Source organism: Lobosporangium transversale, assembly GCF_002105155.1.
Source record: "Lobosporangium transversale strain NRRL 3116 chromosome Unknown BCR41scaffold_24, whole genome shotgun sequence".
Classification (NCBI taxonomy): Eukaryota; Fungi; Mortierellomycota; class Mortierellomycetes; order Mortierellales; family Mortierellaceae; genus Lobosporangium; species Lobosporangium transversale.
This window is the reverse complement of record NW_019029002.1, coordinates 364,279-390,245: the sequence shown is the minus strand read 5'-3', so window position 1 is coordinate 390,245 and position 25,967 is coordinate 364,279. Positions and strand designations below refer to the sequence as shown.

Here is a 25,967-nt window from a genome sequence, read left to right as displayed (position 1 = left end):
ACGTAGCCTGGAGATCAGGAAGTTTTTAATGCTCTGTGTTCGGTGTCTGGAAGGTATGGCCTACTGAAGTAGAGTACAAATATTGAGATGCAGCTATGATAGACTTGTTTCACACCTGAGTAGCTCCAGTAATTAGAAGAAAGGTTTGTGTGCCATGCCGTTAACATCTCAATAGTGACACAAAAACAAACACACACACACAAAAAAAAAATGCATTCGCCCCCCTCGCCCTCGTCATAAATTGCATCTCGCCCTTTATTATTTTCCCTCTTTACACAGCCGACATTCTCACACCTCTTCTCTTAAAAAATCAAAAACACATATCGACCGAAAAAAAGCGACCCTACACAAGGAGCTTCTTTACCAAATGGCCTATATCGATACACTTGGCGAGCACTCACAGGCCTTCCGCGCTTACTCATCTGAAGAGTTCTCGCCATCATCACAGGAAAATATTCAGCTCATTCCCACTCGTCTCGATCCTATCTCCAATCAACGAGTCATTTTCTGGAGTGACATCTTGGACCAGTTTCCCAATGCAGAGTGCTGTGTTGTCAATCGTGTCAATGGCGATCGTGCTGTCTTGTTCCTCACAGACAGTGAGTTTGAATAGTAAGGTTAAATAGCAAACTTTTAATGAATAATTTCAACTATGAAGGAAAGAGAATTGTTTCTGACTCTTTTTTTTTTTTTTTTTTTTTTTTGACGTCCTCGACTTTATAAGCCTCATTCCGAAGCGAATTCCCTATTACCCAGGCCAAGTACTTGACATCATTTCGTCGGAAGATGCATCCAACTTGAGTCATAGCCCTATTATTTCTAACAAAGCGTCATTTAACCAGAGTATACAGGGCGCTCCAGATGTAGAAAAAGTATCAACGGCTGTACATCTGTCTCAGAATAATGATGTGACTTCTCTTGTGAAATTTGATTCTCAGCAACAGCAGCTACAGGGTTCTGATATCCAAGCTATTATGTCAGGACAAATGCAACATGCTGAGGATCTCATGCGATCGGTGCGATATTACTATGATCGTCTTCAGTTTGAGGTTCAAAAGAGCCGCGAGCTTCAGGAACGAGTCTATGCAAAACAAAAAGATGCCAAAGAGCTTTTGATCAAGGGAGAGGAGGAGGGACGGAAATGGCAACAGCTAATCTATGATCAACAGGTCCATATGCAGAAGTCATTTGAGGAGAAACAAGCCAAAATTCTTCGCATGCAGGAAGAGGCTCTGGAACGGCTTGCGGTGATCCAGAACCGTGTTCAAGCCGTACTCACTCAGACATATGAGCTACACGAATACCCTATCCCACATCTGTTCATCGTCTTACCGAAGGCATCCCGACGTCGAGACACAATAACGAATCCGTTCTCAAACCAGTTCCGGTTGTTCTTCCTTTGTGAATGCGGCAAGCATACAATGACAGAGAGGAGCAAGATCTCGCATGAAATCCATCTAGCAAAGCATGAGGGGTATGATATTGAACGGCCTACAGAGTTCTTCCAGAAGTATGGCCCCTATGTGCTGACGATGATGGAGATGATCAAGTTTGGGTTCTCAGTAGCTGGAATGCTCGTACCAGCTCTGGCCAATACAGGGTTGGTTGAAGGCATGGATGTGGTTCAAAAGAACCTTGATCTTACCAACAGCAGCATTGGCTCTCTTGTGGATGACACAATCAACTTTATTAATGACCAATACACGAATGCGGATGGTGGAATGGATTTAGAGGATGGTGACGGCGGCCAGAGCTTGGATAAATTAGAGGCGCTAGAGGGAGCAGATCTCCGACAGCTAGAATCTTTCCTTTCTGTTCATGATGAAGGCCGAGTCCTTGGTAACTTGTACAGAATCGTGACGACAGAGGGTAAAGTCAAGTGGGTGTGTATTGACCATTATCGCGAGAACTACAGGACATCAGCCATGCAGTTGGTCCGCGATTCTATTTCGTCCAACCAAGGCTTGTACAAGGAGGACAAAGGAGAAATTATAATTGCAATCGGAGATAGAGACCGAGCTAATGAGTTTTACGATGTCCTTACCAAGGCACGTGGAATCCAATACTTAGATATTACTTTGGCTTGGGATGCAACTCTTGATGACCTCCGTCAGTTGGCTGCAGCGGTCTCAAATGCTAACATCCTTCATCTCACTCTCAGCGGCAACAAGCTTATTGGGCCTAACCGTGATTTCTTCAACAGAGGGCGCCGTTTCGATCCCATCGTCCAGCTCTTACAGAATCGACGTATCCAGTCTTTGAAACTGACTGGGTTCAAGGACTTTTATGCACATGTGTCCTCAGCTCCCCTTGCTATGGCTCCTCAGGTCCGAAACTTGGCTTTAAGTTGCGAGATAGATCCCATGGACAAGGAATCTACTGCAATTGTGACAAGGATCCTCAAGACCGTCCCTGCTCTTGCAAAACTGACGCTTTGGTCCACCCAATTTATCCCTACCTTCGATTTCCTTATGACACAACTTCAATATGTACCCACGCTGGACAGCTTAAAAGTTTTACAGGATGACTTTGATGTCACATTTAAGCTCTTCCAAAGCAAGATTCGTGGCACCACCATGCGAACCATTAGGTCATTCAGTGCGATTGTCGCACGCGAAAGAGAGTTCCTCAAGCGAGGCCTTGTTACCAAATTTGTGACAAGAGAGTTGACTGATAAGCTTGACGAGCAGTCTTGGCTCGATGCCATGGTGTTGAGCCCTAATCTGTCCGAAGTGCACCTCAGCTGCCATGGTGGCCGGTCTTTAGAGCTGATCGAAGCAATCTCCTCTACCAGGGACAAAACTATTTCTCAAACCGGCACTTGTTCTCTCGCAAGGCTTGAGTTGCAGATGGATAATGTTTCTTTCGTTGTCATTGACTTCTCAATGGATAAGCCTGAAATAAACGATACGGAATATAAGGATGGGGCGACAACAGTGTCTACTACAGCATATACGATGACCGACCTTAACACCGCCAAGTTCCCCAAAGCAGACAAATCTAATCCTTTGACCCATGTACTACGACTACACGGTCATACGATCGAACGATTGGCAGCAGATGGCGAGTTTACAGATGATCATGTAGCAATTCTGGACCAAGTGACTCAAGAACGAGGTTCCCGTCTTCTAAAAATGAATTTGGAACCGGACTCTCTTACAACTGCAGCATGTGAAAGTTTAGACCGAGTTCTGGAGCGGTCCCACAGCCTGAAGAGGTTCATTCTCCAAAAATACAGCATGAACAACAAAGAACAACATGAGATGATCCAAACGTTGTTGACTAGGCATGGGAAGCGCATCAATGAGCTTGTATTGGTAGGGTCTTCTGCAGAAGAATGGTTGCCAATCGTAGCGAACACAGTACCAACCCGCCGTGAGCTGCCTGTCCTGGACACATTGAATATCAAGTCGAACGAGAAAGTAGAAGTTTCACAGGAGATTGCAGACTGGCTTGTCGCCATGGCAACAGCGCCCCCATCAGTCACTCCCCCTCCTCCTCCCCCAACTTCTAGTGATGCTATTTACACTCTTGATACCACAGTGGAAGCAGTAGAGGCTCTGGATCCCATATCTCGTTCACTTGTACAACGGTCGATAAAGAGAACCGTTCCTATTTCAGATCCCTCCAAGGCAATGGCGTCCAAAGCATGGACAAGCCTAGAGGTGTTTTGGCTGACTGGTCTTCATATGCAGTCTCAACAATGGGAGGCTCTGATCAAGGCTATTGACTTTACGTCCGCGCAGGATTTGGGCTTTTGGTATTCTAACTTTGATTTAGACCACCTCCAGACTTTAGTGGATACTATCCCTGAGGCCAAAAAGCATCCAGCTCCACTACGTTTCCTTAGACTTGGTAAAACTAAATTTGATGGGCACGGTAGTCGTCCAATAGAAATTCCAAGGGAGTATACGAAAGCGCTGAAGAAGAAGGCACCACTGGCCAAGATCCAATCTTGAAGGATGTGAAGAATTATATAATACCAACTCATGGCACCGTTGATACTTATAATATACAAATATAAAGTGCTTTTTTCCTTCCTTCATTTGGGAAATGAAAACATGAGTAATAGTCCGGTGAATAACTGTATTTGAAGGATGCATTGATAAATACGATAGCCCACTTGAATAACACTGAGGAAAGAGACTGTTAATCTATTTGTGCTCGCCGTTTCTGGTTAGGCAAAAATTTTGTTTTAGTTGTTTAGTAAAAAACAATCGACTGGGGATCTTTCCAAATACAAGGGTTTGCCCTTGCCCTCACCCTCGCCCTCGCCTCCGCCCTCGCCCCTCTGGGTATTTCCCCATGCAAACACACCATCTTTCTGCTTTCTTTCCTTTCCTTCTAACTTCAGTTCTTTGTACTTTCGCCCGCCCTATTCATTTCCCTACAATTCAACCTGGCCTGAGTAGGCACAGCACTGACGGAAGAGATTGAAAAGCAGACAACCAAAGAGACGGACAAAGGGACAAACAGACTGATAGGCAGACAAAGAGAATTCACCATGGCTACTACTGTCGCTATCGCCACCGACCTTGACCACCCCTCACAAGCGTTTCGTCCTCGCCCCTCGTTCCCTCGAGGACCTCAGCTATCATCACCAAAATCTTCTGCGAAACTACGCATTATCCCCACTCGACTCGATCCAAAGTCTGGTCAGCGAGTCATTCTCTGGAATGATATCGTGAGCCAATTCCCAAAAGCTGAGCGCGTTGTCAATGGAGATCGCGCTATCCTCTTCCTCACTAATGATAATTTTGAATAGTATGTATCTATGTTGTATCCACATTAGGTGTTGATGGAGAGGGAAGTGGTCTGCAAATAGGATAAATTAGATACTGCAAGCTGAAGCCAATGGAGGCTCTGACACTCAAAATTTAATTACTTTTATTTACCTGTTAATCTTTCTATGACCTGTTCCCCCGACTCGTACCAGCCTTGCTCCGAAGCGGATCCCTCACCATCCAGGCGAAGTTCTCGATATCATCTTGCCTGCTCCTAAGTATGACTCGGGTTACGGTTTTGTCCCTAGTATTGACGATATGGCTCTCGTGTCACTTAAGAAAACTAGTGGGGAAGTGGAGCAAACACCCTCAGTCATCCATTCTTCTCAAACGTCCTGCCTGCCCACTTTCAATGATGACAACGCTGTCCAGGTCCTTGACCACACTACTCTCATCACTCCATCGACTACTTCTGATATTATTTCTACAACCATTTCAACTGCAAGCATGACGACTGAGACAGCAATTGTAAAATCAAATTCTCAGATATCTCTCCGCACTGCCACACAGCGCCAACAGTCGCAGAGCTCTCAGATCCAAACTATCCTCACAGGACAGGAGCTGCAGGCTGAGGAACTCATGCGGTCAGTGCGATATTACTATGAGCGTCTCCAGATTGAGGTCCAAAAGAGTAACGAGCTTCAGGAACGAGTGTATGCAAAACAAAAGGAAGCCAAGGAACTCATGCTGAAGGGACAAGAAGAAACCCAGCAATGGCAGCAGCGGATCATGGACCAACAGATCTCCATGAAGAAATCATTTGAAGAAAAGTCTGAAAAGATGATTCGGATGCAGGAAGAGGCATTGGGACGACTCGCACTGATCCAGAACCGTATCCAAGCTGTGCTCAGTCAGACATACGAGCTACACGAGTATCCCATTCCACATCTATTTATTGTCCTTCCAAAGCCTGCTCGACGGCGTGATGCTCTCATGAACCCATTCTCGAACCAGTTCCGACTGTTCTTCCTCTGTGAGTGTGGCAAGCATACAATGACAGAGAACAGCAAGATATCACATGAAATCCATCTGGCAAAGCATGAAGGATACGATATCGAGCGACCTACGGAGTTCTTCCAGAAATATGGACCTTATGTGCTAACGATGATGGAGATGATCAAGTTTGGATTTGCGGTGGCTGGGGTGGTTGTACCACCTCTTGCACACACAGGCCTGGTGGATGGTGTTGAGGCTATCAAGGGGAGCCTTGATATAGCTAACGAAAGCATAGGGTCACTAGTTGACGAAACCATTAACATCATCAATAGCCAATTTGCCAACGCAGATGGAGGAATGGATTTGGAGGATGGACAAAGCAGGCTGGACGATGTAGAGGCGCTGGAGGGAGCAGATCTTCGACAGCTAGAGTCTTTCCTTTCTGTTCATGACGAAGGACGAGTCCTTGGTAACCTGTATAGGATAGTGACAACAGAAGGCAAAGTCAAGTGGGTATGCATTGATCATTACCGCGAGAACTATCGATCAGCAACCTTGCAACAGATAAAGGATTCACTTATCTCGCATAGAGCAGTCTTTGACGAAGATGACACAAAGGTTTACCTCACGCTTCGACAAAAGGCTTTGTCAGGAGATTTCTATGATAACTTACTCAAAATGCGAGGTATCCAGACCCTGGAGATTGGAATAGCTTGGGATGCAACTCTGAATGATCTTCGTCAGCTTGCACAAATTGTGTCAGATGCCAATATTACAAATCTCAAACTCTATGGCAATTATTTTGAAAACTCCGCTCGTGACTTCTTCAATAATGGTCGTCGGTATGATCCGATCGTTCAGCTTTTGCAGAATCGACGCATCCAATCACTGGAGATAGCTGATTTTAAGGACTTTTATGCACATGTGTCCTCAACCCCCTTGGGAATGGCACCACAGGTTAGAAGCCTTGCTCTTGGCTCCGACTTTGACGCTACAAACAAAGCTTCGAGATCACTTTTGACGAGGATCCTCAAGAGCTGTCCAGCCCTTGCAAGATTGACGCTCTGGTCCAAACACTTTTGTCCGACGATCGATTTTTTGATGGGCCATATTGGCCTTATTCCCACATTGGACCAATTGAAGGTTGTTCAAATGGACATTCATGCCATCTTTAAGTTGTTTAGAGGCAAGATTCACGCAACTTCCCTGCGAACCCTTGATCCATTGGCTGGGGTCGTAGCAAAAGAGCAGGAGTTCCTCAAGCGTGGACTTCTTACCAAGGTGATAACTAAACGGGTCCAAGAATTTACTGAAGACTTATGGATTGAGATTTTGCGACTTAATCCGAACGTGTCGGAAATCGATATCGACTGTCAGGGTAGTAGTCAGGCTCTCGAACGTATCCAGCTAATATCCGCTGTCAGGATGAAGATGGTGGCCGATGTAGGCCACACAAGCCTCCGAACCTTGAAGTTATCATCGGGAAGCAATCCAATCCTTTCGCTTGAATACGTTTTCAGTGACGAAAATAATAATGCAGTTAACATGGAGAGTGCTGGCACATTTGTGGTGACGAAGCTTAATACGACCAATTTCGAACGGGGCCATCCTGCGGACCCATTGGGTAGTGTTCTGACTCGATACGGATCCATGGTCGAGCGGTTAGTGATTGACCTTCCATTTAAAGACAGTCATGCCAGTATCCTGGACGAAGTAACTAAAGCACAGGGGTCAAAGCTGGTTGCGATCGAAATAGAAGACCTTGCGCTAACAGCTGAGGGCGGAGACAAGCTAGGTCAAATCATTGAGCGCTCACCTAATTTGAGTCGACTCCAACTGTATTTCGCCAAGCTGGACGTACCAGAGAATCAGGATCGAGCCGAGAGGATCCTTCAGCAGTACGCGAAACGAACCACAGAGCTCGCAATGCTCAAGTTAGGAGATCCGGAGTGGGTTGCCAAGCTACTAAAAGCTGTCCCGACACGACATAATGTGCCAGCGCTGGTAAATTTAAAACTCAACCTTTCTTCTAAGGACTCTATGGCTCCTGAAAATCTTATTCAGTGGATCACCAACATGGTCATGGGCCCACCTTCAACGGCTACAGCGGCAAATAATGCTGATTCAGAACAGAACAATGACTCCACCTCGACAACAGCACTATCGCGGCGAACACTCAATGCGAGCTTGGTGGTAGAAACATCAGCTGGACTCGCGAAGCCTCTCACTCAAGAACTTCGACCATGGGTCCCGCTTGAAAAAATCTTCATCACAAACACGAAGTTCCAGCCTCAGGACTGGGAAACGATACTCAAAGCGATTGATTACACAGCTCTTGAAGAACTCGATTTTGCAGATACCAATTTTGATTTGGACCAACTCCAACTTTTGATTGATGTAATTCAAACAATTAAAAAGCGAGCATCACCACTGCGACTCTTAAAACTTCAAAATACTAAGTTTGATGCGCATGGAAGTCATGACGTAGAGGTCCCTAAACCTATGATACAGGCGCTCCGTAAGAAGGCACCATTGGTCAAATTTGTTAAATTTTAGATCAATTTATAATATATTGAGAAAAGCTACCAGAAACCATGCTGCTTTGTAATAAAAAGAGCAATTTAAATCTGAATGTCTTTCTCTTCAACCGTCAGTTATTACGTGGTCATGTAATCCATTGAAATTGAGAATAAAAAAAAATTTATAATAAGAGAGATGTATGGAGATTATAAGCATAAGAGTGTGTGCGTGAAGAGTTAGAATGCAAACAATTTATGATACAGTAGATGAAAATCAATTAAAGCTCAAGGATGATATCGTCCTCCTCGTTCCTCCTCCTATTCTTCCGACTACTTGCCGACCCATCTGCTTCTAATGTCACTTTCTGCCTGCTCTGCTTCTTCTCCTTATGTTTCATCCGCTCCAGCATTCCTGGACCACCTGTGTTTAACGGGCCTCGCCTCTGTTTCAACTTCTTGCCTTCAATATCATCCTCTGGTTTAGCGCCGCTACCACTATCTTGTCCATCACTGACATTTTCCACAATATCTTTCCGCACTGGTCTATTCTTGGGCTCGTGCGGGAATAAATCTCCCCACATGGCCTTGCGTGCATCTCTGTATGGGATCTTGCCCTGTGATTTTGGGATGATGATTCGTTCTAGAAACCCGCTCGCAGCACAAGTGTCCATGACCACGTGTCCATCTCTCTTGAGTGGTGGGATCACTATCCGAGGCCAGGAGTGCGACGCAGCCTGCATGTCTTCAGCATTGTCATATGATACTGGAGGCGGTGGTGGCTGCTTTTTAACCTTTTTCTTCTTTCCAGCGTTTGTTTCAGCAACTTTTTGGTCAATTCCTCCACTAGACTTTACTGTCTCATTAATAGGAGCATCACTTGTGTTGTGTGAGTCGGAGGATTGTATTGACGGCGGATCAGATGGTATCAGTGTTTGTGCTGGAGGCATGTAGACTGGACGTGTGCCTTTGCGCAGGACCACATATGTATACTTCGAGTCCTCGTAGTTTTCTTTTGTATGCTTTGTCTTACGCTAGACGTGTAAGCGCAAGAAAGCGATAGGTTAGTGAAGGCAACATAACTGTCAAGACGAACGGCAAGGGCACTCGTTTCCAAATATTCCAGATATTACTATAAAAATAATAGAAAACTTACCAAAAAATCAGGCCGTTGCACTTTTTGTGAAAAGTGACACCATTGTGAGTCATGGGACAAAGACGCATACATTGGACAAAGCTTATCATGAGGGCACTTTTTTAAAATGAAATATAAAAATAAACACAAAAGTTTAGTTTTCCATCTCAAAAAGGGCTCAGACTTCCTCCATTACAAGTAATAAACTGCTTATGGGAAGTAAAGTAGTGACTTACAGGCGCCACGACATAGCCTGCCTCTGGTCTTTGGGGCTCCTCTGGCGGTATCAAGTTTCCATATGTATCATATGTAGGCTTTGGCTTCAATCGATCAAGATCCAGTCCTAGAATCTGCTCCCTCGCCTCTGCCAGGATCTTGAAGCCGCTAGGTGTGCCACGATCAATTAGAATCTAGAAAGTGATTTCAAGTAGAGCGGATTTTAAATCAATATCTGTCCTGCCATAATGAATACCAGTGCCAATTTTATTATATCCATTTTGGTTCGTCGTAGTCCATGATCCTTAAAATCATACCAAAATATCATTTGTGGAATCCCAAAGATGTTCTAATGTGGAACGACGAAGCGCAGTTGTTGTAAGTTCACTCAGAGCGAATGCGCTAATAACAACATCATGCTTTTGGGCCTGTGATCCATGTGAGGCAAAGGATTTGAAGGCGACATTTGGAATTGGTTTGCCATTTGCAGACATAGCTGCCAAGATCTTCTCTCCAGTCTCCAACATGTCTAATGACACATCAATTCCTGTATATTCTATGGATGTTTTCCAAACATCATTCGCAGCCCTAAGACATGAAAGTAACGAGTTAGTAATCGGACGTTGTGAAATAATCTAAATTTCCTATGACTCCCGTGATCGTAAAAGCGGATGATATTATTTTCCTTTTTTGTTCATACCAAATTGCCGTTCCTGGTCCGGTTCCGAAGTCCAGTACTGACTTGGGATCAAGGGCTGGTAGACGTCGGCGTACTTCCTCAAGCACATTTACGATTGCACTGTAGGTTGTAGGTGCGACTGCGGCAATGTAGGCAGTGGACTCTCGGTGACCATATTCCAGGATGTGCGCTGGGACTAATTTATCATCTTTCCTCCTTATGCTCGCCGATCCACTTTTCATCCCTAGAAATCAACAAAAGCATGACGGTTATTCACATGTTTAGAGATAACTAACTGACTCGGATGAGGGAATTCTATTCTTTGAGCAGCTAATAATTTCTGCATTTGCTTACTTTTTGTTTGGGTTTCAACCAGATCATTGCCCTCTAATGTTCCAGTTGAGCGAAGCGACCCATACAGTCTAAGTGCGTCTGTCCTAATTAAAGATCTATCGTAGTCTGTTTCAAGCGTCTCAATAACTTTTTTCTTTTTTCTTTTTTTTTTTTTCTCGATAAGAACATATAAGAACAACAACCGATATGGAAACCACTGAATATGCTATCAAAATTGTTCGCTTACCACCGAGCACTGCACGAATAGCATCCTGAATATCGATGGGCATCTCAACCTGCCCGATGCGCTTACGGCCGTACTCCATTTCCTTTGATCCACGTTGATGCGCTTGCATGCTTTCAGTCACACTCGCCTCTGAAATCGACGATACCTCATATTCTTCCCGAGTTTGGCCAGTGACTCTGTCATCATGGGGGATCATAGTCGCCTTTCCATGTTTATCCAAAAATATTACCATATTTGGGTCATACTCTTGCACACTCTCGATCTGTTGTACTTGAGGCACTTTCAGATTGGAAATAAAAGGTAGATGGATATTTTGTGCAGCCTGCGAATCGAAGCTTTTCAGAAGCTCTGCGGCTGTGGCCTCAACGCTAGTATTGCTAGCCTTTGAGGACTGAGAATGGGATGCTCCGGACGGAGGTTTACTGCGTGAAGGAGAGCTATCAGATGATATGGCCGAAGTAGAAATCCTCGGAATTTTAGACCGAGCTCTGGCATAACAGCGACGACCCGCTTGGGGCGCGAATGACAGAGCCCCAAGACGGCATGTGAGTGAGTCGACATGAACAGCGGTTTTGCGTGTGAGATGCCGAGTTGCCATTGTGATTTCAGTGAGTGGTTGCAACTTACAAGTGCATACTGTGTCCGAGGTGCCTTTTTTATTTGTGTGTGTACAAGTGTGACTGTACTTCGGCCCTGATTCTCCTTTTGGGAATTTGGTGGCGTCTTCGCTCTTTTGACACGTGACAAGCGCTGCCACGCGCCTCTACCCCAATTTCGCTTCTTTTTTGTCACTTTGCTTCTCCTGGTCCATTTCTCGCCATTAACGTCATGTTTACTGCATTCAGGATTAGTCCTTCGTACAATGCATTTTACAGAAGGTTTAATGCAAGTCAGGGTAGGTTTAGTCAAGCAAATGGAGGTTAAAGACGGTGTTTATCAGCAGAACAACGTCCTGAAGGCGCCTTTCTTGAACGCAGGACCATGGAAGAACATTATTCGTGAAACAGTTCGTAGTTGAAATGTAAAAGCTTGACATTGAGACAAAGCACAATCACGACCGTGTTCTAATTTCTATTGCTTTTTTTTTTTTGCTGATCTTTTTTTTTTTAAAAAAAAAAAAAAAAAAAAAAAAAATAGTTGTCGCAGTAGCTCACAGGAGTCGATATCTGAGTTCCAGCTCCGCATTATTCGCGACTGACAAACCAATTTCACCAACGAGTTCTACGGTAACATCCGCCTCTGTCACCTCACCACCTACATCCACTTTGTCGACAAGCGGCGGCATTGGGCTTGGTCCAGGAGCAAATGTGCTGGATACAGAGTCAGAAAAACGAATCCGGAGATCTATTTTTTATGGTAATTGTCTCCGTTTATGATAGCGATTGGATGACAAGTAAACTATGGCGAAAAAAAAAAAAAAAAAAAAAAAAGCATTTTCATGACTAACCAAAATAGTTCGATGGCTGCTCATTTGGTGATTACTTATTCGTGATTAGTCCCTGGAAGCGATGAAAGAAAACTCAAGTCCTCCTTATCATTAGCAGCCGACTGTCTGGTCTACGATTTGGAAGATGGTGTAGCTCATAACCGCAAGAACATTGCTCGTGAGATGGTTTTCGATGCGTTGGAAGCATCCGAGCACCGAAAGGCTGAGAAGGCAGTTCGCATCAATGCGGTCGGTTCAGGCCTGGAGTTTGATGATCTAAACGTTGTGGTACGATATAAATTTTTTTCATGCTCGGATGTGCTTGCATGTGCATTTGGGTTTTATCACTGCACAAACGCGGATAAAGAAAACAATAAGGCTCACAACGGAGCACAATGTCTCTCTCTCATTTTCGCAAATAGCTTCGATCCAGCAGGTTGCAAGCAATTGTGATTCCTAAGGTTCAATCAGCCAAGGATGTTCAATTTGTAAGCCAAATGGTTGATAGTGTCGCTCCATTTATCACGTAAGTCTTTTTATTTTTTATTTATTTCGTTTTTCTTTGACTAGTATGGTGTACATATAATAAACATATCTTGGACCTGTTATTTAAAAAACAAAAAATAAAAAAATACATTTTTATCTGTGATAGGCGTAAAAATGTCCGGATTATTGCCTCAATTGAGAGCGCTCTTGGTATTATGAATCTCAAAGAGATTGCAACATCAGATCCTCGTGTAGATGCATTAGTGGTACGTCAGAATAGGGGCAATGGAACGTTTGGACTCACATGCAACGATCCTGATTAGGCTTGGAATTTATGAGGTCGAACATTCATATGGTCTTTTTTTTTGTTGGCTTTTTGGCTTTTTGGCTATTTGGAAATAGTTCGCCGCTGAAGACTATTGTGCGGACATGGGTCTGACAAGAACACGCGAGGGTACAGAAATGCTTTACGGTCGCTCAGCACTCGTCACAGCAGCACATGCCTATGGTCTTCAAGCTATTGATCTGGTAGAGTTTGAACATCTTCAAAGGAAATATGTTAGGAAACGTAATTGGGCTCCGAACTCTAACATAATAATCAACCAATTATTATTATTATTATTATTATTATTATTTTTTTTAAAAAAAAAAAAAAAAAAAAAAAAAAAGGTCTGCATGGATTATAAAAACGATGAAGTCCTGCGGGAAGAGTGCGAATTTGGACGCAGGATGGGGTTCTTGGGCAAGCAGGCTGTCCATCCCCGTCAACTTGACATCATCCAACGCTGTTTCTTGCCCACAGATCATGGTTAGTACGAAAGTTGTAGAAATTTGCATGCGTTTTAGGAGTTTTTCATTTCTGACACAGACACTACTCACTGGTTATTATAGAGATTGCTAGAGCCGCTGATATCAGCGAAGGGTACCAAGAGTATTCAAAACGTGGTGTCGGAGCATTCAACTACAATGGCAAAGTGTAAGTCTTATTATTATTATATGGATGTAGAAAATAAAAAGCCCTCTATTCTTTCGTCTAACCTTTCATTTATTTTGCTCATAGTATCGACCTGCCAGTAGTCAAGTGGGCTGAAAAGATTTTGAGCCGTGCCCGCCAGGGCGGTGTATCTATTCCTACCCCTGAAGAACGCCAAAAGATATTGCAAATAGGCTCAACTTCGGTAGCTGTTGCCGCGAACACTACTTCAGGTTCGAAGAATGATGGCGCTGTGCCTGCAGCTTAAAGTAAAAAGCTACATGTAATTTTTGAAAAAGCCCAAGCCTATTAGCCTCCGTAAACGTGGCTTTATAGCTGTATGAAGTAAACCGAGAAGAGAGATAGTCTTTCGCATACATAATTTCATACGGTGTAGTTGAACGACAATCTATTTGTCTAACAATAGTCTTTTTTCTTTATATATCTTGAGGTTAATGTACGTTGTTTGACGAAATGAATTGTAGAGCTGCAATGATCACTAGATATGCGGTCCGTAGCTTCACTCTCGGTCGTTCCTTATTTACTTCGCGGTTATTTGACTCTGTGGGGATGTCACCACTTGAGGGCACTCATTTTACCAAATTTAGAAAGGCATTAAAAAAAAAAAAAAAAAAAAAAAAAAAGGGTCACCAAAGGCTGTCTTAATGCTCCGATGCCTATTGAATGAACCTGAACCACAAGCCCTCGTATCGGATTCGTATAAGGCCTTACTTCCATTATGCAAATGCCTTCTCAAAACCTACTTCTCTTTCCAACTGACCCTTGTTGTCAAAAAAAAAAAAAAAAAAAAAAAAAACCTAGTTTCAGAGCAAATGGAAAACTACATAGGGCAGTAAGGACTCATTATATAATCGCAGTTCTCACAGTAACAGGATCAGAAAAATCTCAATTAGAACTAGGCAAGCCGAAATAGTATATAAATGTCAGTTTTGTCCTGCTTTTTCCATAACCTTCTCTTTCTATCTCTACCCTTTGTACTATGCCACCACCAAAAGATTTCAAAGTATTAATCGTAGGAGCAGGCGTAGGGGGCCTTATGCTTGCCACTCTATTAGAGCGTGCAGGCATTGACTATGCAATATTTGAGCGGGCGTCTGCTATTAAACCATTCGGTAATAAGAATTACAACCATGTATTTATCATTGCCAACACTCTTTTAAGCGAACCATCATTGTGATGTGTAATATTAATGATTGAAGGCATGTTGAACACTCTCCTTTCTTCTTCTTTTTTAAGGTTCTGCCATGAGTCTTGGAGCAAATGTGTTCTATCTATTCAAGCAGCTCGGATTGCTTGAAGATCTGCAGGCAAGAGCTAAGCCCTATGACTTGCCACGGATCTATTCTGAAAACAGTGATGAATTTTGGGTGCGCGATTTTTCTGGAGTTAAAGATATGTATGTAAGAACAGCAGTAGTGAATGATAAATAATAGCTATTTTCGCTGTAAATAAATTCATGAAGCCCTTTCTTATTTATTTTCTTTGATAGGGCAGGTTATCCCCCTTACGTCATCTCCCGTCCACAGCTTTACGACCTCTTGCTTCAAGGCATACCTCCTCATAAGCTACATCTTCAGAAACGGGTCTTGTCTATTGAAGAAAAAAACAATGGTCATAATTCAGTGTCAATAACGTGCGCGGATCAATCTGTCTATGAAGGAAGCATAATCGTTGGGGCCGATGGCGCATATTCAAGCATACGTCAGGCAATGTACAAGATATTACTCCACAAGGGCCTGTTACCGAAGGCAGATCAGAATTCAGATCATTTACCGTTCACTAGTGTCTGTTTCGTGGGGCAAACACGAACTATGAACCCAGAAAAGGATGGCAAACAATTTAGGGGTCTCTCAGAAGAGCTTTCAAGAGTTGATATCATTGAGGCCAATAGCCAACCGTATACCGTAAGTAAAATAAAGTAAAAAAAAAAAAAAAAAAAAAAAAAAAACTGTGCTCAAAGTAATAACACCACTTTCTTTTGATCTGATGTAGTGGGCGACCTTTACAACACGTCAAAACACGATTTGTTGGATGTTGGTCCAGCACCTTGATAAGGATGACAGAAACAGTAATAGCAGCGACTCCGACAAGTCCAAAGATCGGAAACATAACCTCGAGTGGAGGTCAGAGGCAGTAAAGATGATGTGTGAACAATTCAAGGATTTCCTACTGCCAAATTATCCTGGTTTGACTTTGGGCGATTTGTTCAAGATAACTGATATGGATTTGGTCAGTAAAGTCATGCTTGAAGAAAAACTGTTCGAGACCTGGTACAGTGATCGTACTGTACTATTAGGTGATGGTAAGCAAAGAAAGAGAAAGAATGATAGCCATCATATATATGTGTTAATATCTATCCTCATTCGAGTTTTTATATTATATATTTGTTGCTTATTCTCTTTTTGCATCTGCTATTTAGCGTGTCATAAGGTAATCGTTTCATGAAAGCATAACCCCATTAGATCAACAATTATGTGGAATAGCATCCTCCTTATAATAATATATTTTATATATTACCCCTGCATTTTATAACCAAACAGTTGCATCCTAATGGTGGCCTTGGAGCCGTCAGTGCGATTCATGATGCGGTGGCCCTTGCCAATGTGCTTTATGACCTAACAGATATAGAACCCAATAGCATCACTCAAGCCTTCAGACGGTACCGTGAAGAGCGATATCCACTTTCTAAAACCTCATATAATACTAGCTATTATATGGGTCGCATCCTTGGAAAGGTAATAAAAAAGGAAAAAGGGACTCTGTATATTTCCTTACTTTGTTAGCTTTGTCCGCTTCATCTCTTTTTTTTTCTTTTTTCTTTTTTTTTGTTTTTGTTTTGAAGAGCCTTATAAATGCATTCCTGCGGCTTCTCTTGAAAAACATGCCGGTGTTTATCTGGCAAATCGTCTTGAAGCGGATGTATGGCTATCGGCCGCAAGTTAATTTTTTGCCCTATGTAAAGGATCTTGGATCCATTCCACCCGCACCGCAACTCACTCTCAAAAAAGTAACATCAGACGATACTCAACGAGCTGAGTGAAGGAATGAGCAGGTCTATGAGCTCTTTATTACTATTTTTTTTTTTATCAATAAACACAATATGGAGCGACTGGCTTAAAAAAAAAACAAATTTCATGGTGGCAAATGAAATAAGCTAAGCTATGATGATAAGGAACGTATTGTTTCTATTTCTCTCTGTTGTTTTTAATCAGTGGCACTGAAGGAGGCTAAACCGGTGATGGCACGACCCAAGATCAATGCATGGACATCATGGGTACCCTCGTATGTATTAACGGCCTCCAAGTTCATGACATGGCGAATAATATGGTATTCATCGCTGATACCATTGCCTCCCAACATATCTCTTGAGTTTCTAGCAATTTCCAATGCCTTTCCACACGAATTGCGCTTAATCATTGAGATCATTTCTGGCGCAATCTTGCCCTCATCCTTGAGACGTCCAACCTGCAAACATGCTTGGAGACCAATCGCAATCTCTGTATTGGCATCGGCCATCTTCTTCTGGATCAATTGGAAGCGAGCCAATGGAACACCAAACTGCTTACGGTTCAGAGTGTATTCCCTTGCTTGAGCCAAGCAGAACTCAGCAGCGCCGAGTGCGCCCCACGCAATCCCGAAGCGAGCATTGTTGAGACATCCAAAAGGTCCCTTGAGACCGTGAACATTGGGCAACAAATTCTCTGCCGGGACTTCGACATCATCCATCATGATCATTCCTGTGATTGAAGCACGGAGTGAGAACTTGCCCTCGATTTTGGGAGCAGAGAGACCTTTCATGCCTTTCTCGAGGACAAAACCCTTGATCTTATTGCCATCGGACTGATCCTTGGCCCAGATAACAAACACATCAGCAATAGGTGAGTTGGTAATCCAGGTCTTGGAGCCGCTGAGAACATAGTGGCCATTGACCTTCTTGGCAACAGTCTCCATAGAACCAGGGTCTGAACCGTGGTTGGGCTCAGTTAGTCCGAAGCATCCAACTATTTCTCCCTTAGCTAAAAGACGGACGAAAGAAGAGATAGATGAATAAATAAACAAATAGATTATAGATGTCACTATCCCGGTTTCAAATACAGTTGTAGCAAGGAGCACACTTACCCAATCGAGGTAACCACTTCTCCTTCTGAGCCTCAGTACCATAGGCATAAATGGGATGCATGACTAGCGAAGACTGGACACTCATGGCTGAACGATAGCCACTGTCAACTCTAATTTGTTGTATTGTCAATAGATCATCATTGTGAGTATTAGTTCGGTTCCTTGTACCTTCAAACATTGGATATGCCACTTGTGTTCAACAATAATAAAAAAAAAAAAAAAAAAAAAAAAAAAAAAGAAGCTGTGTGGTATGAAGGACTGGTTTACATGGCTTACCTCTCAACCTCACGGGCAGTGAGACCGTATGCGACAGATGAGACACCAGCACAACCATAGCCCTGAATAGTAGATCCCAAGAGACCAAGTTCACCCATCTCGGACAAGATCTCGCGATCAAACTGTTCAATGCGGTTGGCTTTAGTAACGCGAGGCATCAACTTCTCCTGACAATACTCACGAGCAACGTCTCTATAAGTTACGTCCCCAAACGGATTAAATTGGGCAAGTCAGAATCAGTTGAAGTATGATCCAAGGAGGATGTATTTATTTTTATTTTATTTTTTTTTTACAATATTATTTACCTGACAGCAATCTCCTCCTCAGTGAGGAGTGAGTTCAAGTTGAGAGGATCGGTCCAGTCATACTTGACGAATGCTTCATAGGTTTGTATCAATTCATGGAGGCGTGTGAAAAGTTTGAAAAATGTAAATACAAGGAGCTGAAATGAATCACATGGTCATTCATCAGACATGATCAATTTTTACCTTTTGATTTTGAGGCCATGGTGCGCACGTTGGCAACCATGGTGGGCTTGATGGCCTTTGTGAGAACGCGAAGGGACATTATGAATGGAGTATATGTTTGAGGAGTATGAATAAAAGAGTGGAGTAGAAAGAATGAGTGGAAAGAATGAACGGATGAACGAATGAATGAATGAGAGTAACAATGGGGTAATAGAAGAAAGAGAAAAAAAAAAAAAAAAAAAAAAAAGGACAAAGGATTAACATGTAGGTTATAAATGTGTATAATGTGGGGTATTATGATCAACTGTCACGCTTCCTTCCTTCCGTCCCTTCCTTCCTCCTTCTTTTACTTTCAATGGATTCGGTTGACGATACATCTCTTTAGTTTTGATAGGTACTTGTCTCGATGTATTAGACAAAGCTTCAATGACATCTAGTCCGTGGGCTCGTTTCTCGCAGTTGATGACTCTTTTTTTTTTTTTTTTTTTTTGACTTGTACCTCACTCGACCCAAATTAGGAAGGTAGCAATTTTCTTCCCACACTCAAAATCGCCAATCGCCTGACAAGTGTCTACATTGGTAACTGTAACCAATAGAGTACTTATTCAGATACTCTTAAAAAAATACAATAGAAAGCTTTGTGGTGTTTTATCTCTTTCGGGATCCAAATTGGACCCCATTGTTTGATCGACTCATTTATCACTTGTTAACCATTCCTATTCATGTGACTAATCAAGACCTTAAAGTTTAAAAGAAAAAATGCTCTGAAAAGAGTAGGTTCAACGACCTTATCCTCGGAACGATATTGCTGCAATCTTTCTTTTTTTATTATTATTATCATTTACGAAGCTGAAAGGGAGACTTCACTTTCTGACAATTGCTCAAACAAAGCTTCATGTGCAGGAACAGGTGCAGTAGGAGTTTCAGAATCTAGATCATCATCATCAACATTAGCAGTAGCAGTAGCAGCAACAGCTACAGCTACAGCAACAGCGACAGCAACAGGAACACCGGCATCGATGCCTACTTCACCTCCTTCTTTTCTTACTCCTCTCGCTGAATCCAGGTCAACTTCAGCTCTATGAGCGTTGTTGGTATTCTCATCATCATCATCTAAAGTCAATAGGTTCATACCCATATTCAGGCTAAGGCTCATTCCTAATAAATTTCCCTGAGATTTGAGCATCCGTGCATGATCCCATTCATTCAGCTGTCTTGTCCACGACACCATTCTCCATTGCTCTTGCAAGTCTTGTTGCTCCTGTCGTAACCTCACCAATTCAATGTCATTAATATTAAAATCTTTGTCGTTATTAGAGAATGATGAGGTGGGATCGTCATTAGGCGCTGCTGCTAAAGGATGTAGTGGCTGTTGAATCAAATAACTGTTGAAACTCAAGGGGCTACTGTTGTGGCGCTCACGGATATGGAAATGCTGTTGCGGCTGTGGCTGTGGTTGTGGTTGTGGTTGTTGTGGTTGGAGCTGCAAGTCCTGCTCCAGATGTTGAAGATCCGTTAAATAATGTGGGTAATTCTTAATGCTAAGATATCTATTCTTGTACACGGGCTGCTGATATTGATGGTGTTGATGAAAATAATACTGTGATTGTGGGTGTGTGAATGAGCAATGGCTCGTCGTTTGCGATCGTGCTGTTCGGGTGATGATAGAGGTACCATTGATGCTGGTATTACTAGGGCTACCATTGCTATAGGTGCTTCTACGGTTATTACCACTACTGTTGCCGCTGGCTACTGGGCGACTAGCAGTACTTAACAAGAAATTGATGTTGCTATAAATATTGCTGTGGCCACTGTTCTTGCCATTGCTAACATTATTGTTTTTGAGCTCGTCAGCCTCAGCAGCGCTATTACTGGCGCTAGGGATATCTGGGGAAGAGGTCATCCGAAGTCCTTTTGCCTGGACAAGGCTATAGCTTCGACGGTGGCGAGGCAGAGTTGGCAATGGAGGCAATGTCGCCTTGTCTGACCTACCATCCATCGCCCGCTTTGGTTGGTAATGGATGCCTAGGCTCGATCGTCGTCCATTGTCTTCATAACTTCCATAGGGGCCTGAGCCATTACCATCATCATCATCATTGTCATCATCGTCATTACCATCGCTCTCACTGCTGCTACTCGACGAGTCGCTATCGCTCTGGATGCTGTTGATGCTATTGAGTGTAGCGCTCAGAATGGCCTCGCTGGTGATTGGATCCAAATCCTGCATGATATCCATGAATGACAGCGCTTTTTCGTCGTCATCATCATCCTTTGCAATCCCTCGCTGAGGATGGGAGCCTCTTCTCGGATTGCTGTTCGTGTTATTAAGCTTTGTAGAGCCAAGCTCAATCATGGACAACCGTGATCGACTTCGAACTGATCGGGATCCTGTAGGGCGTCCCCCTTGTGAAAGTAGAGCCATGGCGCTCACCGGAGCATCGTTTCCAACCCCAAATGAAGACAAAGATGAAGCAAGAGAGATAGCAGATGAGCCTGCGGGCCTTGCTTCAAAGGTTTCCATCAATGAGTCGCTAGAGGGTTTTCTCCCAAATTCACTACCTCCTGTCTCCTCATGGTTGTCTGTTCCGTCGACTGTGCCATCGCCAATAAAACTAGATCGCAGCTGTGAATGTGGATGGAGATGTGAATGCAAAGGATGAGGTGGCCGCAACTCATTACCTTTGATGCCCAGTTCTTTGACCATGAGCGAATTCATCAAGTCATCCTCTCTATCCTCCTTCTCCCATGCCGCCCCCAGACTAGGTTCAAGATCACCATTGACATCTAAATCGTCACCAAATTCGTCCTTTTTGGAGCGCAGCAATTTCTCTTTGTTCGCTGCCCGCTGTAGCTGCTGCTTCAGTGCCAATTCCCTCTCTAGCTCTTGCTCTAGCTCGATTTCTAGATCCGCAATATCATTTGTCACCTGCAACATCGATCTCCTGAGTTGATGATAGGTTGACGTGTTAAATACAGAATGGTGAAGAGCATCGAAAATCGGGAAAGGGCAGAGTTCGAAAAATTGTTTGTTGTAATTCTCTTGCGACTGCGTGGCATGTCGAGTTGGCTTAACAAATAGAATCACTCGAAATGATTTAGAGGCGTCTGTATCAATAATACAGGTGCTCCAGGCTGGATCCTGGTCCATCGCTGCCATGCTTAGCTTCTGCAATGGTAACTCATGCACTATTGTTGGTGCTGCTGTTCTCCCCTGGTCAGTTGTTGCTGTTACAGATTGATCAGCGGTCATTGGTGGTGAAGGTAAGAATTGAGGATTTGGAACTGTAGCTGAAAAGTGAGAATCATGGGACATCCGCCTCGATGCTGGGATACTGGTATTCCCATTAGTGCTGCTACCCCCGCTGCTGTTGCTGTTTGCTGCTGTTGGTATTGGTGTGGTTTTTTGCATCACTACATTCAATGTGTCCAGATCATACATATCAGCCGGATTCCATTTGAGCTGTGTAAGCCGAGAAAGTCTTGCAGTCGAAAGCGCAAAACCGACCTTGAGATGGTACATTGGATCTTCCTTGGGCACTGCGCAATGTCTAGCAAGTTCAGTAATGTCTAGAGAAGCAGTTGATCTGATCCATTCCCATTCTTCAGGAGTCAGGTCTGCATCATTCCGTAATTTAACCATGGGAATAAATGTTCTGCGCTGTCGAGGGACCAGAATCTGTAAACCAGACATGGTGCTCTCAGTATAGTACAGTCCAATATAGAGGCCTGGAGAGGGTCTTGATACTGCAAAGAAAGTAATTGATAGTTGGATTTGAGCATTAATAAACAGTCAATAGGAAAGCACGTAAAAAAAAAAAAAAAAAAAGATTTAAAAGAAGATCCTGCTCTTACCTCGCACGCAATCATAATAATTTGTGAGTTGTGACCAAATTTCTTCCTTCCTTGTGTAGACAGCGTTAGATACTGAATCAATATTTCGCCATCGAAACGAGCCCATTTGCATTAATTCCGGTGCAATGTGATCCCTGACGTCATATCCTTTTGCATATTGAATCGCCATCAGTGCCTTGGCCCCTACTAAGGGCAAATCCACCACCTTATCGTATAGTAGATCGATAGGCGGGCAGCCTAACTTCCGTTGCAGCTCATCTACGGCTGCGACATACTCTTGACGTAATGCATTCTCGCCTCTGTAATCGCGTCTTCGATCTACATATTCATAAATAGATGCTGTATGGCGCATAGAATAGTCGGACGTGATTGATACACGATCGAATGAAACAGAACTCGCCGCCGAGTGTTTGAACATGGTGGTACCGTTACTACTGGAGTTGCCGCTATTGGCCTTTTCATTATTATTATTGCTGCTGTTGTTATTAGTGGTTGAGCCGGTTGTGCTGCTGACGCTTCCTCGCTTGGATTTTGGGCATGATCCCCTTGAAGATGGAGGAGACAGTGTTGAATTGACGGCTGCAATAAGTAAACTGGGCGACAGGGGCCTTGGTTCAGGCGATACGGTCCCTGACCGGCGGTTGTGCTCTTCTTGAAGACGGATTTTGTTCAAGTTGGATGCAGGGTCCGTAGCCCAATCCAGCGTTGTCTTGAACATCCACGCAAAGTCTGAAGACTCAGAATCGAAGTTGTAGTAGCTAGCAAGGCCTGCAACTGTTGAGATGAGAACAGTTGGAGGGAGTCCGCTCGGACTAAGGAGGACCTTGTTATCACTATTAATAACGACAAGCGAGAGATAGATGCTTCCAGTGTGGAGCTTTGATATGAATTGATCGTCTGTGGCGCGAAAGAAGTTGAAAAAGCGGTGATGATCGATAGGCGAAGTGGCGCCACGAAGGATAGTAGAGTCACGTAATGAGGACTAGTGCCGGGTTTTTATGAATAGCATGAATTGAACCATGGTTAAAGCTCTGAGAGGTAGGAAATTACGAGGAATCTATCAAAGGATCTTACTCACCTTGGATGGTTCGAGAGATGCGCATGAACGGGACTCGAAGTATGAAGGTGTCTTTTTGCGCATCTCAAGTGATTTCTGTGTATCACATCACGACACGAGTAAAATCAAAAGTGAAAATACATATTATGGTCAGGATATGATGGAAGGAATGATAGGCTGCGCATTGGGAATGGCATTTTTTTTAAAAAAATAAAATGCACCCACGTTCGACGTGGTCTTTCTTTTCTGAATATGCATAAATAGTGTCTTACATTATTCTTGAATGCAATATCTATAAGTCGTGTATCATCATGAATCCACCCACCATGCTTCTTGCTATACCTATAATTCATTTTTATTAAGAGTATATAAGACAAGCCTAGTAAGCAATCGTTTGCATAGCCTTATATTGAGAGTAGATAGCCTTGATTTAAACAAACGTCATGCTTTTAAATGCATACATTGCGAAGGTCCAGTCTTCGGGTATGGAGAGTGAGGAACAAACCTATGATTATCATTGTCCGAGGCAAAAGATTACAGTGGCGAAGTGATGTGGTTCCGAAAAGGAGTTAGATTGGGAACTCCAGTCCTGTCTCTATCTTTTATAGGTTATTCTACATCACCTACCTGTTCAACAGCAAGTCGACACGTGAAATGTGTATCGAAATCGAAAAGCCGGCCCTGTTTACGACCATCTTCCAGAAAAGATACTTTGATCTGAGTAAACATGGTTAATTGCCTCTAGTGTGTGTTACAAGGAGGAATAAAGAGTAGCAAAATATAAGATTAAGAATATTAAGGATACGTGAAGTGAAAAATAAGTAAAATAAAATAAAATGAAATAAAAGAGTGGCGACGTGGTCTATTTTTTATTATTATTATTATTATTTTTCTTGTTGAAGCATTACGCATGAATAGTTTGATCGGTGGTACAGAATAAAGATTGGAAGATAGTCTTGTGTACATTTGAAGAAAGGAGAAAGGAGAGAGGGGGAGGAGGGAGTAAGGAGCGGGGGTAGGGAAGAGGGAAAGAATGGGGAAAGTGATGTCTTTTTGTTCTTGACTGCAAACCTAGTGCTTCTGATAAATCGCATCCATGGCAAAGAAGACGTGTATACCTTTTTATGCGGAGCTATCAATGTCTCTTGGAGATGATGTTTGTTGTGTTGTTGAGGAGTTGTTTTCTGTGTTTTGGTTGCGATGTTACGTTTAATAATGTGTCTCGACTGAACACACAGTCGAGATGTGAGAGAGACTGCGGAGGATGGAAGGGTGCCAGATAGACCTGGAGATGATAAAAGACACGACTACGAAAAGGAATATATGAAAATCAATATAGAAGATATATGAGTTTGGGACAGAGAGAAAGAGATGCAAAGGGTATACGATGAAAGTTGAAAAGGAAAAAAAAAAAAAAATAAAAAAAAAATAAAAATGACGACGCAAAAAGGAACGAAGTGAATGCGTAAACTCTTATATAATTTCTTCATACAGGGTGCTGAGACCCTTTGTACTTTTTACTTTGTATGACTTGTCAGTCGAATGAATTATGGGGTAACAATGCGGTGTATCTTTTTTGAAGGTATGAAAGATGGAAGAGAGATTTCGAGCAGATCAAGAGATTCAGCTTTCAACTTTTTTTATCATATTTTATTGTTCTTATTCACTTGGTCAAAGCGATGTAATGCTTGTCTCATGTCAACCAGAGTAACAAAAAAAAAAAAAAAAAAAAAAAAAAAGACTATTTTCTTACAAGAAGAGAATGAGAGAGTTAATGAATAAAAGATGAAAATGTTCTCAGAAAGGGGATGAAACTAAGTGTGTATCTGTCTGCCATTTCTCCCATTTTACCTGTCTGCCGTCCTTTGTTTCGTGTTTTCAAGTACAGGGGTAAGGGAACAAAAAGGAGGAAGAAAAAAAAAATAGGTCAAGAGGGTATTTGATGACACAAAGAGACAGTAACATCCTTTTCTTTATTCCTAATCAATGCAGGAGAAAATGATGATGATCGTTCATGCTCCAGGTACCTGTGACTAAATCCATAAGCATTTTGATAAATTGACTGTTTCTACGACTGATATCTGAATAAGAAAATAAAAATGGCGTCTTCTTGATGGCCATTTATCATAGTAGTCATGATCACCCACACCATTTCGTAAAGCATAAAAAATATTAATATATTCAGCATAAGGGACTTTTTTTTTTTTTTTTTTTTTTTTTTTTTTGTTTGCAGGAAAATCTAGGGGAGAGGGTATCGGGATGTTCGTGTCCTTTTTGTTTATCCCATTTGTAACATCAATACAAGTCAAGAAAATGGAATTGGCTTGAGAATGCAAAAACGTGTATTGCACTATCAGCTAAAAAAATAAAAAAAATAATAAAAATAATAAAAAAAACTAACTAACCTTGACCTTGATGACTAGCAAAGGTACAATGCATTAATA

At 42.7% G+C, this 25,967-nt stretch overlaps 7 protein-coding genes across 7 annotated transcripts; 4 read left to right on the top strand and 3 right to left on the bottom strand.

Annotated features, from left to right (window-relative positions):
- The first annotated feature begins 250 nt into the window (after positions 1 to 250).
- Positions 251 to 4,070, top strand: BCR41DRAFT_423052 (hypothetical protein). The gene is made up of 2 exons (XM_022030242.1): positions 251 to 612; positions 725 to 4,070. The coding sequence occupies exons 1-2, from the start codon at positions 368 to 370 to the stop codon at positions 3,957 to 3,959; spliced, it is 3,480 nt and encodes a 1,159-aa protein (XP_021880332.1). The 5' UTR covers positions 251 to 367; the 3' UTR covers positions 3,960 to 4,070.
- Positions 4,071 to 4,253: 183 nt separating this feature from the next.
- Positions 4,254 to 8,384, top strand: BCR41DRAFT_423051 (hypothetical protein). Its single transcript, XM_022030241.1, has 2 exons — positions 4,254 to 4,764; positions 4,937 to 8,384. Exons 1-2 carry the CDS (start codon positions 4,505 to 4,507, stop codon positions 8,274 to 8,276), a joined length of 3,600 nt encoding a protein of 1,199 aa, XP_021880331.1. The 5' UTR covers positions 4,254 to 4,504; the 3' UTR covers positions 8,277 to 8,384.
- Positions 8,385 to 8,505: 121 nt separating this feature from the next.
- BCR41DRAFT_387346 (mitochondrial small ribosomal subunit Rsm22-domain-containing protein) lies at positions 8,506 to 11,461 on the bottom strand. Its single transcript, XM_022027889.1, has 7 exons — positions 10,847 to 11,461; positions 10,621 to 10,725; positions 10,288 to 10,510; positions 9,905 to 10,175; positions 9,608 to 9,781; positions 9,393 to 9,488; positions 8,506 to 9,270 (listed from the first exon to the last, which is right to left on the bottom strand). Exons 1-7 carry the CDS (start codon positions 11,442 to 11,444, stop codon positions 8,518 to 8,520), a joined length of 2,220 nt encoding a protein of 739 aa, XP_021880330.1. The 5' UTR covers positions 11,445 to 11,461; the 3' UTR covers positions 8,506 to 8,517.
- Positions 11,462 to 12,151: 690 nt separating this feature from the next.
- On the top strand, positions 12,152 to 14,283 carry BCR41DRAFT_387345 (Pyruvate/Phosphoenolpyruvate kinase-like domain-containing protein; the record flags this gene model as incomplete). The annotated part of the gene is made up of 8 exons (XM_022027888.1): positions 12,152 to 12,239; positions 12,343 to 12,560; positions 12,695 to 12,798; positions 12,925 to 13,024; positions 13,161 to 13,286; positions 13,428 to 13,566; positions 13,650 to 13,734; positions 13,819 to 14,283. The coding sequence occupies 8 exons, from the start codon at positions 12,152 to 12,154 to the stop codon at positions 13,997 to 13,999; spliced, it is 1,041 nt and encodes a 346-aa protein (XP_021880329.1). The 3' UTR covers positions 14,000 to 14,283.
- Positions 14,284 to 14,717: 434 nt separating this feature from the next.
- On the top strand, positions 14,718 to 16,792 carry BCR41DRAFT_423048 (hypothetical protein; the record flags this gene model as incomplete). The annotated part of the gene is made up of 7 exons (XM_022030240.1): positions 14,718 to 14,864; positions 14,989 to 15,148; positions 15,242 to 15,656; positions 15,745 to 16,054; positions 16,172 to 16,182; positions 16,293 to 16,487; positions 16,595 to 16,792. Exons 1-7 carry the CDS (start codon positions 14,732 to 14,734, stop codon positions 16,790 to 16,792), a joined length of 1,422 nt encoding a protein of 473 aa, XP_021880328.1. The 5' UTR covers positions 14,718 to 14,731.
- BCR41DRAFT_337907 (glutaryl-CoA dehydrogenase) lies at positions 16,791 to 18,846 on the bottom strand. The gene is made up of 5 exons (XM_022022095.1): positions 18,636 to 18,846; positions 18,453 to 18,525; positions 18,148 to 18,339; positions 17,872 to 17,981; positions 16,791 to 17,768 (listed from the first exon to the last, which is right to left on the bottom strand). Exons 1-5 carry the CDS (start codon positions 18,712 to 18,714, stop codon positions 16,957 to 16,959), a joined length of 1,266 nt encoding a protein of 421 aa, XP_021880327.1. The 5' UTR covers positions 18,715 to 18,846; the 3' UTR covers positions 16,791 to 16,956.
- Positions 18,847 to 19,455: 609 nt separating this feature from the next.
- On the bottom strand, positions 19,456 to 24,252 carry BCR41DRAFT_397406 (hypothetical protein; the record flags this gene model as incomplete). The annotated part of the gene is made up of 6 exons (XM_022028889.1): positions 19,456 to 22,358; positions 22,467 to 23,448; positions 23,545 to 23,619; positions 23,796 to 23,865; positions 23,985 to 24,028; positions 24,151 to 24,252. The coding sequence occupies 6 exons, from the start codon at positions 24,250 to 24,252 to the stop codon at positions 19,456 to 19,458; spliced, it is 4,176 nt and encodes a 1,391-aa protein (XP_021880326.1).
- Between the last annotated feature and the right edge of the window lie 1,715 nt (positions 24,253 to 25,967).

Coding starts and splice junctions, on each gene's coding strand:
- BCR41DRAFT_337907 (XM_022022095.1), bottom strand. CDS start 18,714: ATGTCCCTTCGCGTTCTCACAAAGGCCATCAAGCCCACCATGGTTGCC. Junction 17,982..18,147: donor ACTGCCCGTGAGGTTGAGAG/GTAAGCCATGTA, acceptor ACAACAAATTAG/AGTTGACAGTGGCTATCGTT. Junction 17,769..17,871: donor GAAGTGGTTACCTCGATTGG/GTAAGTGTGCTC, acceptor TCCGTCTTTTAG/CTAAGGGAGAAATAGTTGGA.
- BCR41DRAFT_423052 (XM_022030242.1), top strand. CDS start 368: ATGGCCTATATCGATACACTTGGCGAGCACTCACAGGCCTTCCGCGCT. Junction 613..724: donor ACAGACAGTGAGTTTGAATA/GTAAGGTTAAAT, acceptor CGACTTTATAAG/CCTCATTCCGAAGCGAATTC.
- BCR41DRAFT_387346 (XM_022027889.1), bottom strand. CDS start 11,444: ATGGCAACTCGGCATCTCACACGCAAAACCGCTGTTCATGTCGACTCA. Junction 10,726..10,846: donor TATTCGTGCAGTGCTCGGTG/GTAAGCGAACAA, acceptor CGCTTGAAACAG/ACTACGATAGATCTTTAATT. Junction 10,511..10,620: donor GGTTGAAACCCAAACAAAAA/GTAAGCAAATGC, acceptor GTTGATTTCTAG/GGATGAAAAGTGGATCGGCG.
- BCR41DRAFT_423051 (XM_022030241.1), top strand. CDS start 4,505: ATGGCTACTACTGTCGCTATCGCCACCGACCTTGACCACCCCTCACAA. Junction 4,765..4,936: donor ACTAATGATAATTTTGAATA/GTATGTATCTAT, acceptor GACTCGTACCAG/CCTTGCTCCGAAGCGGATCC.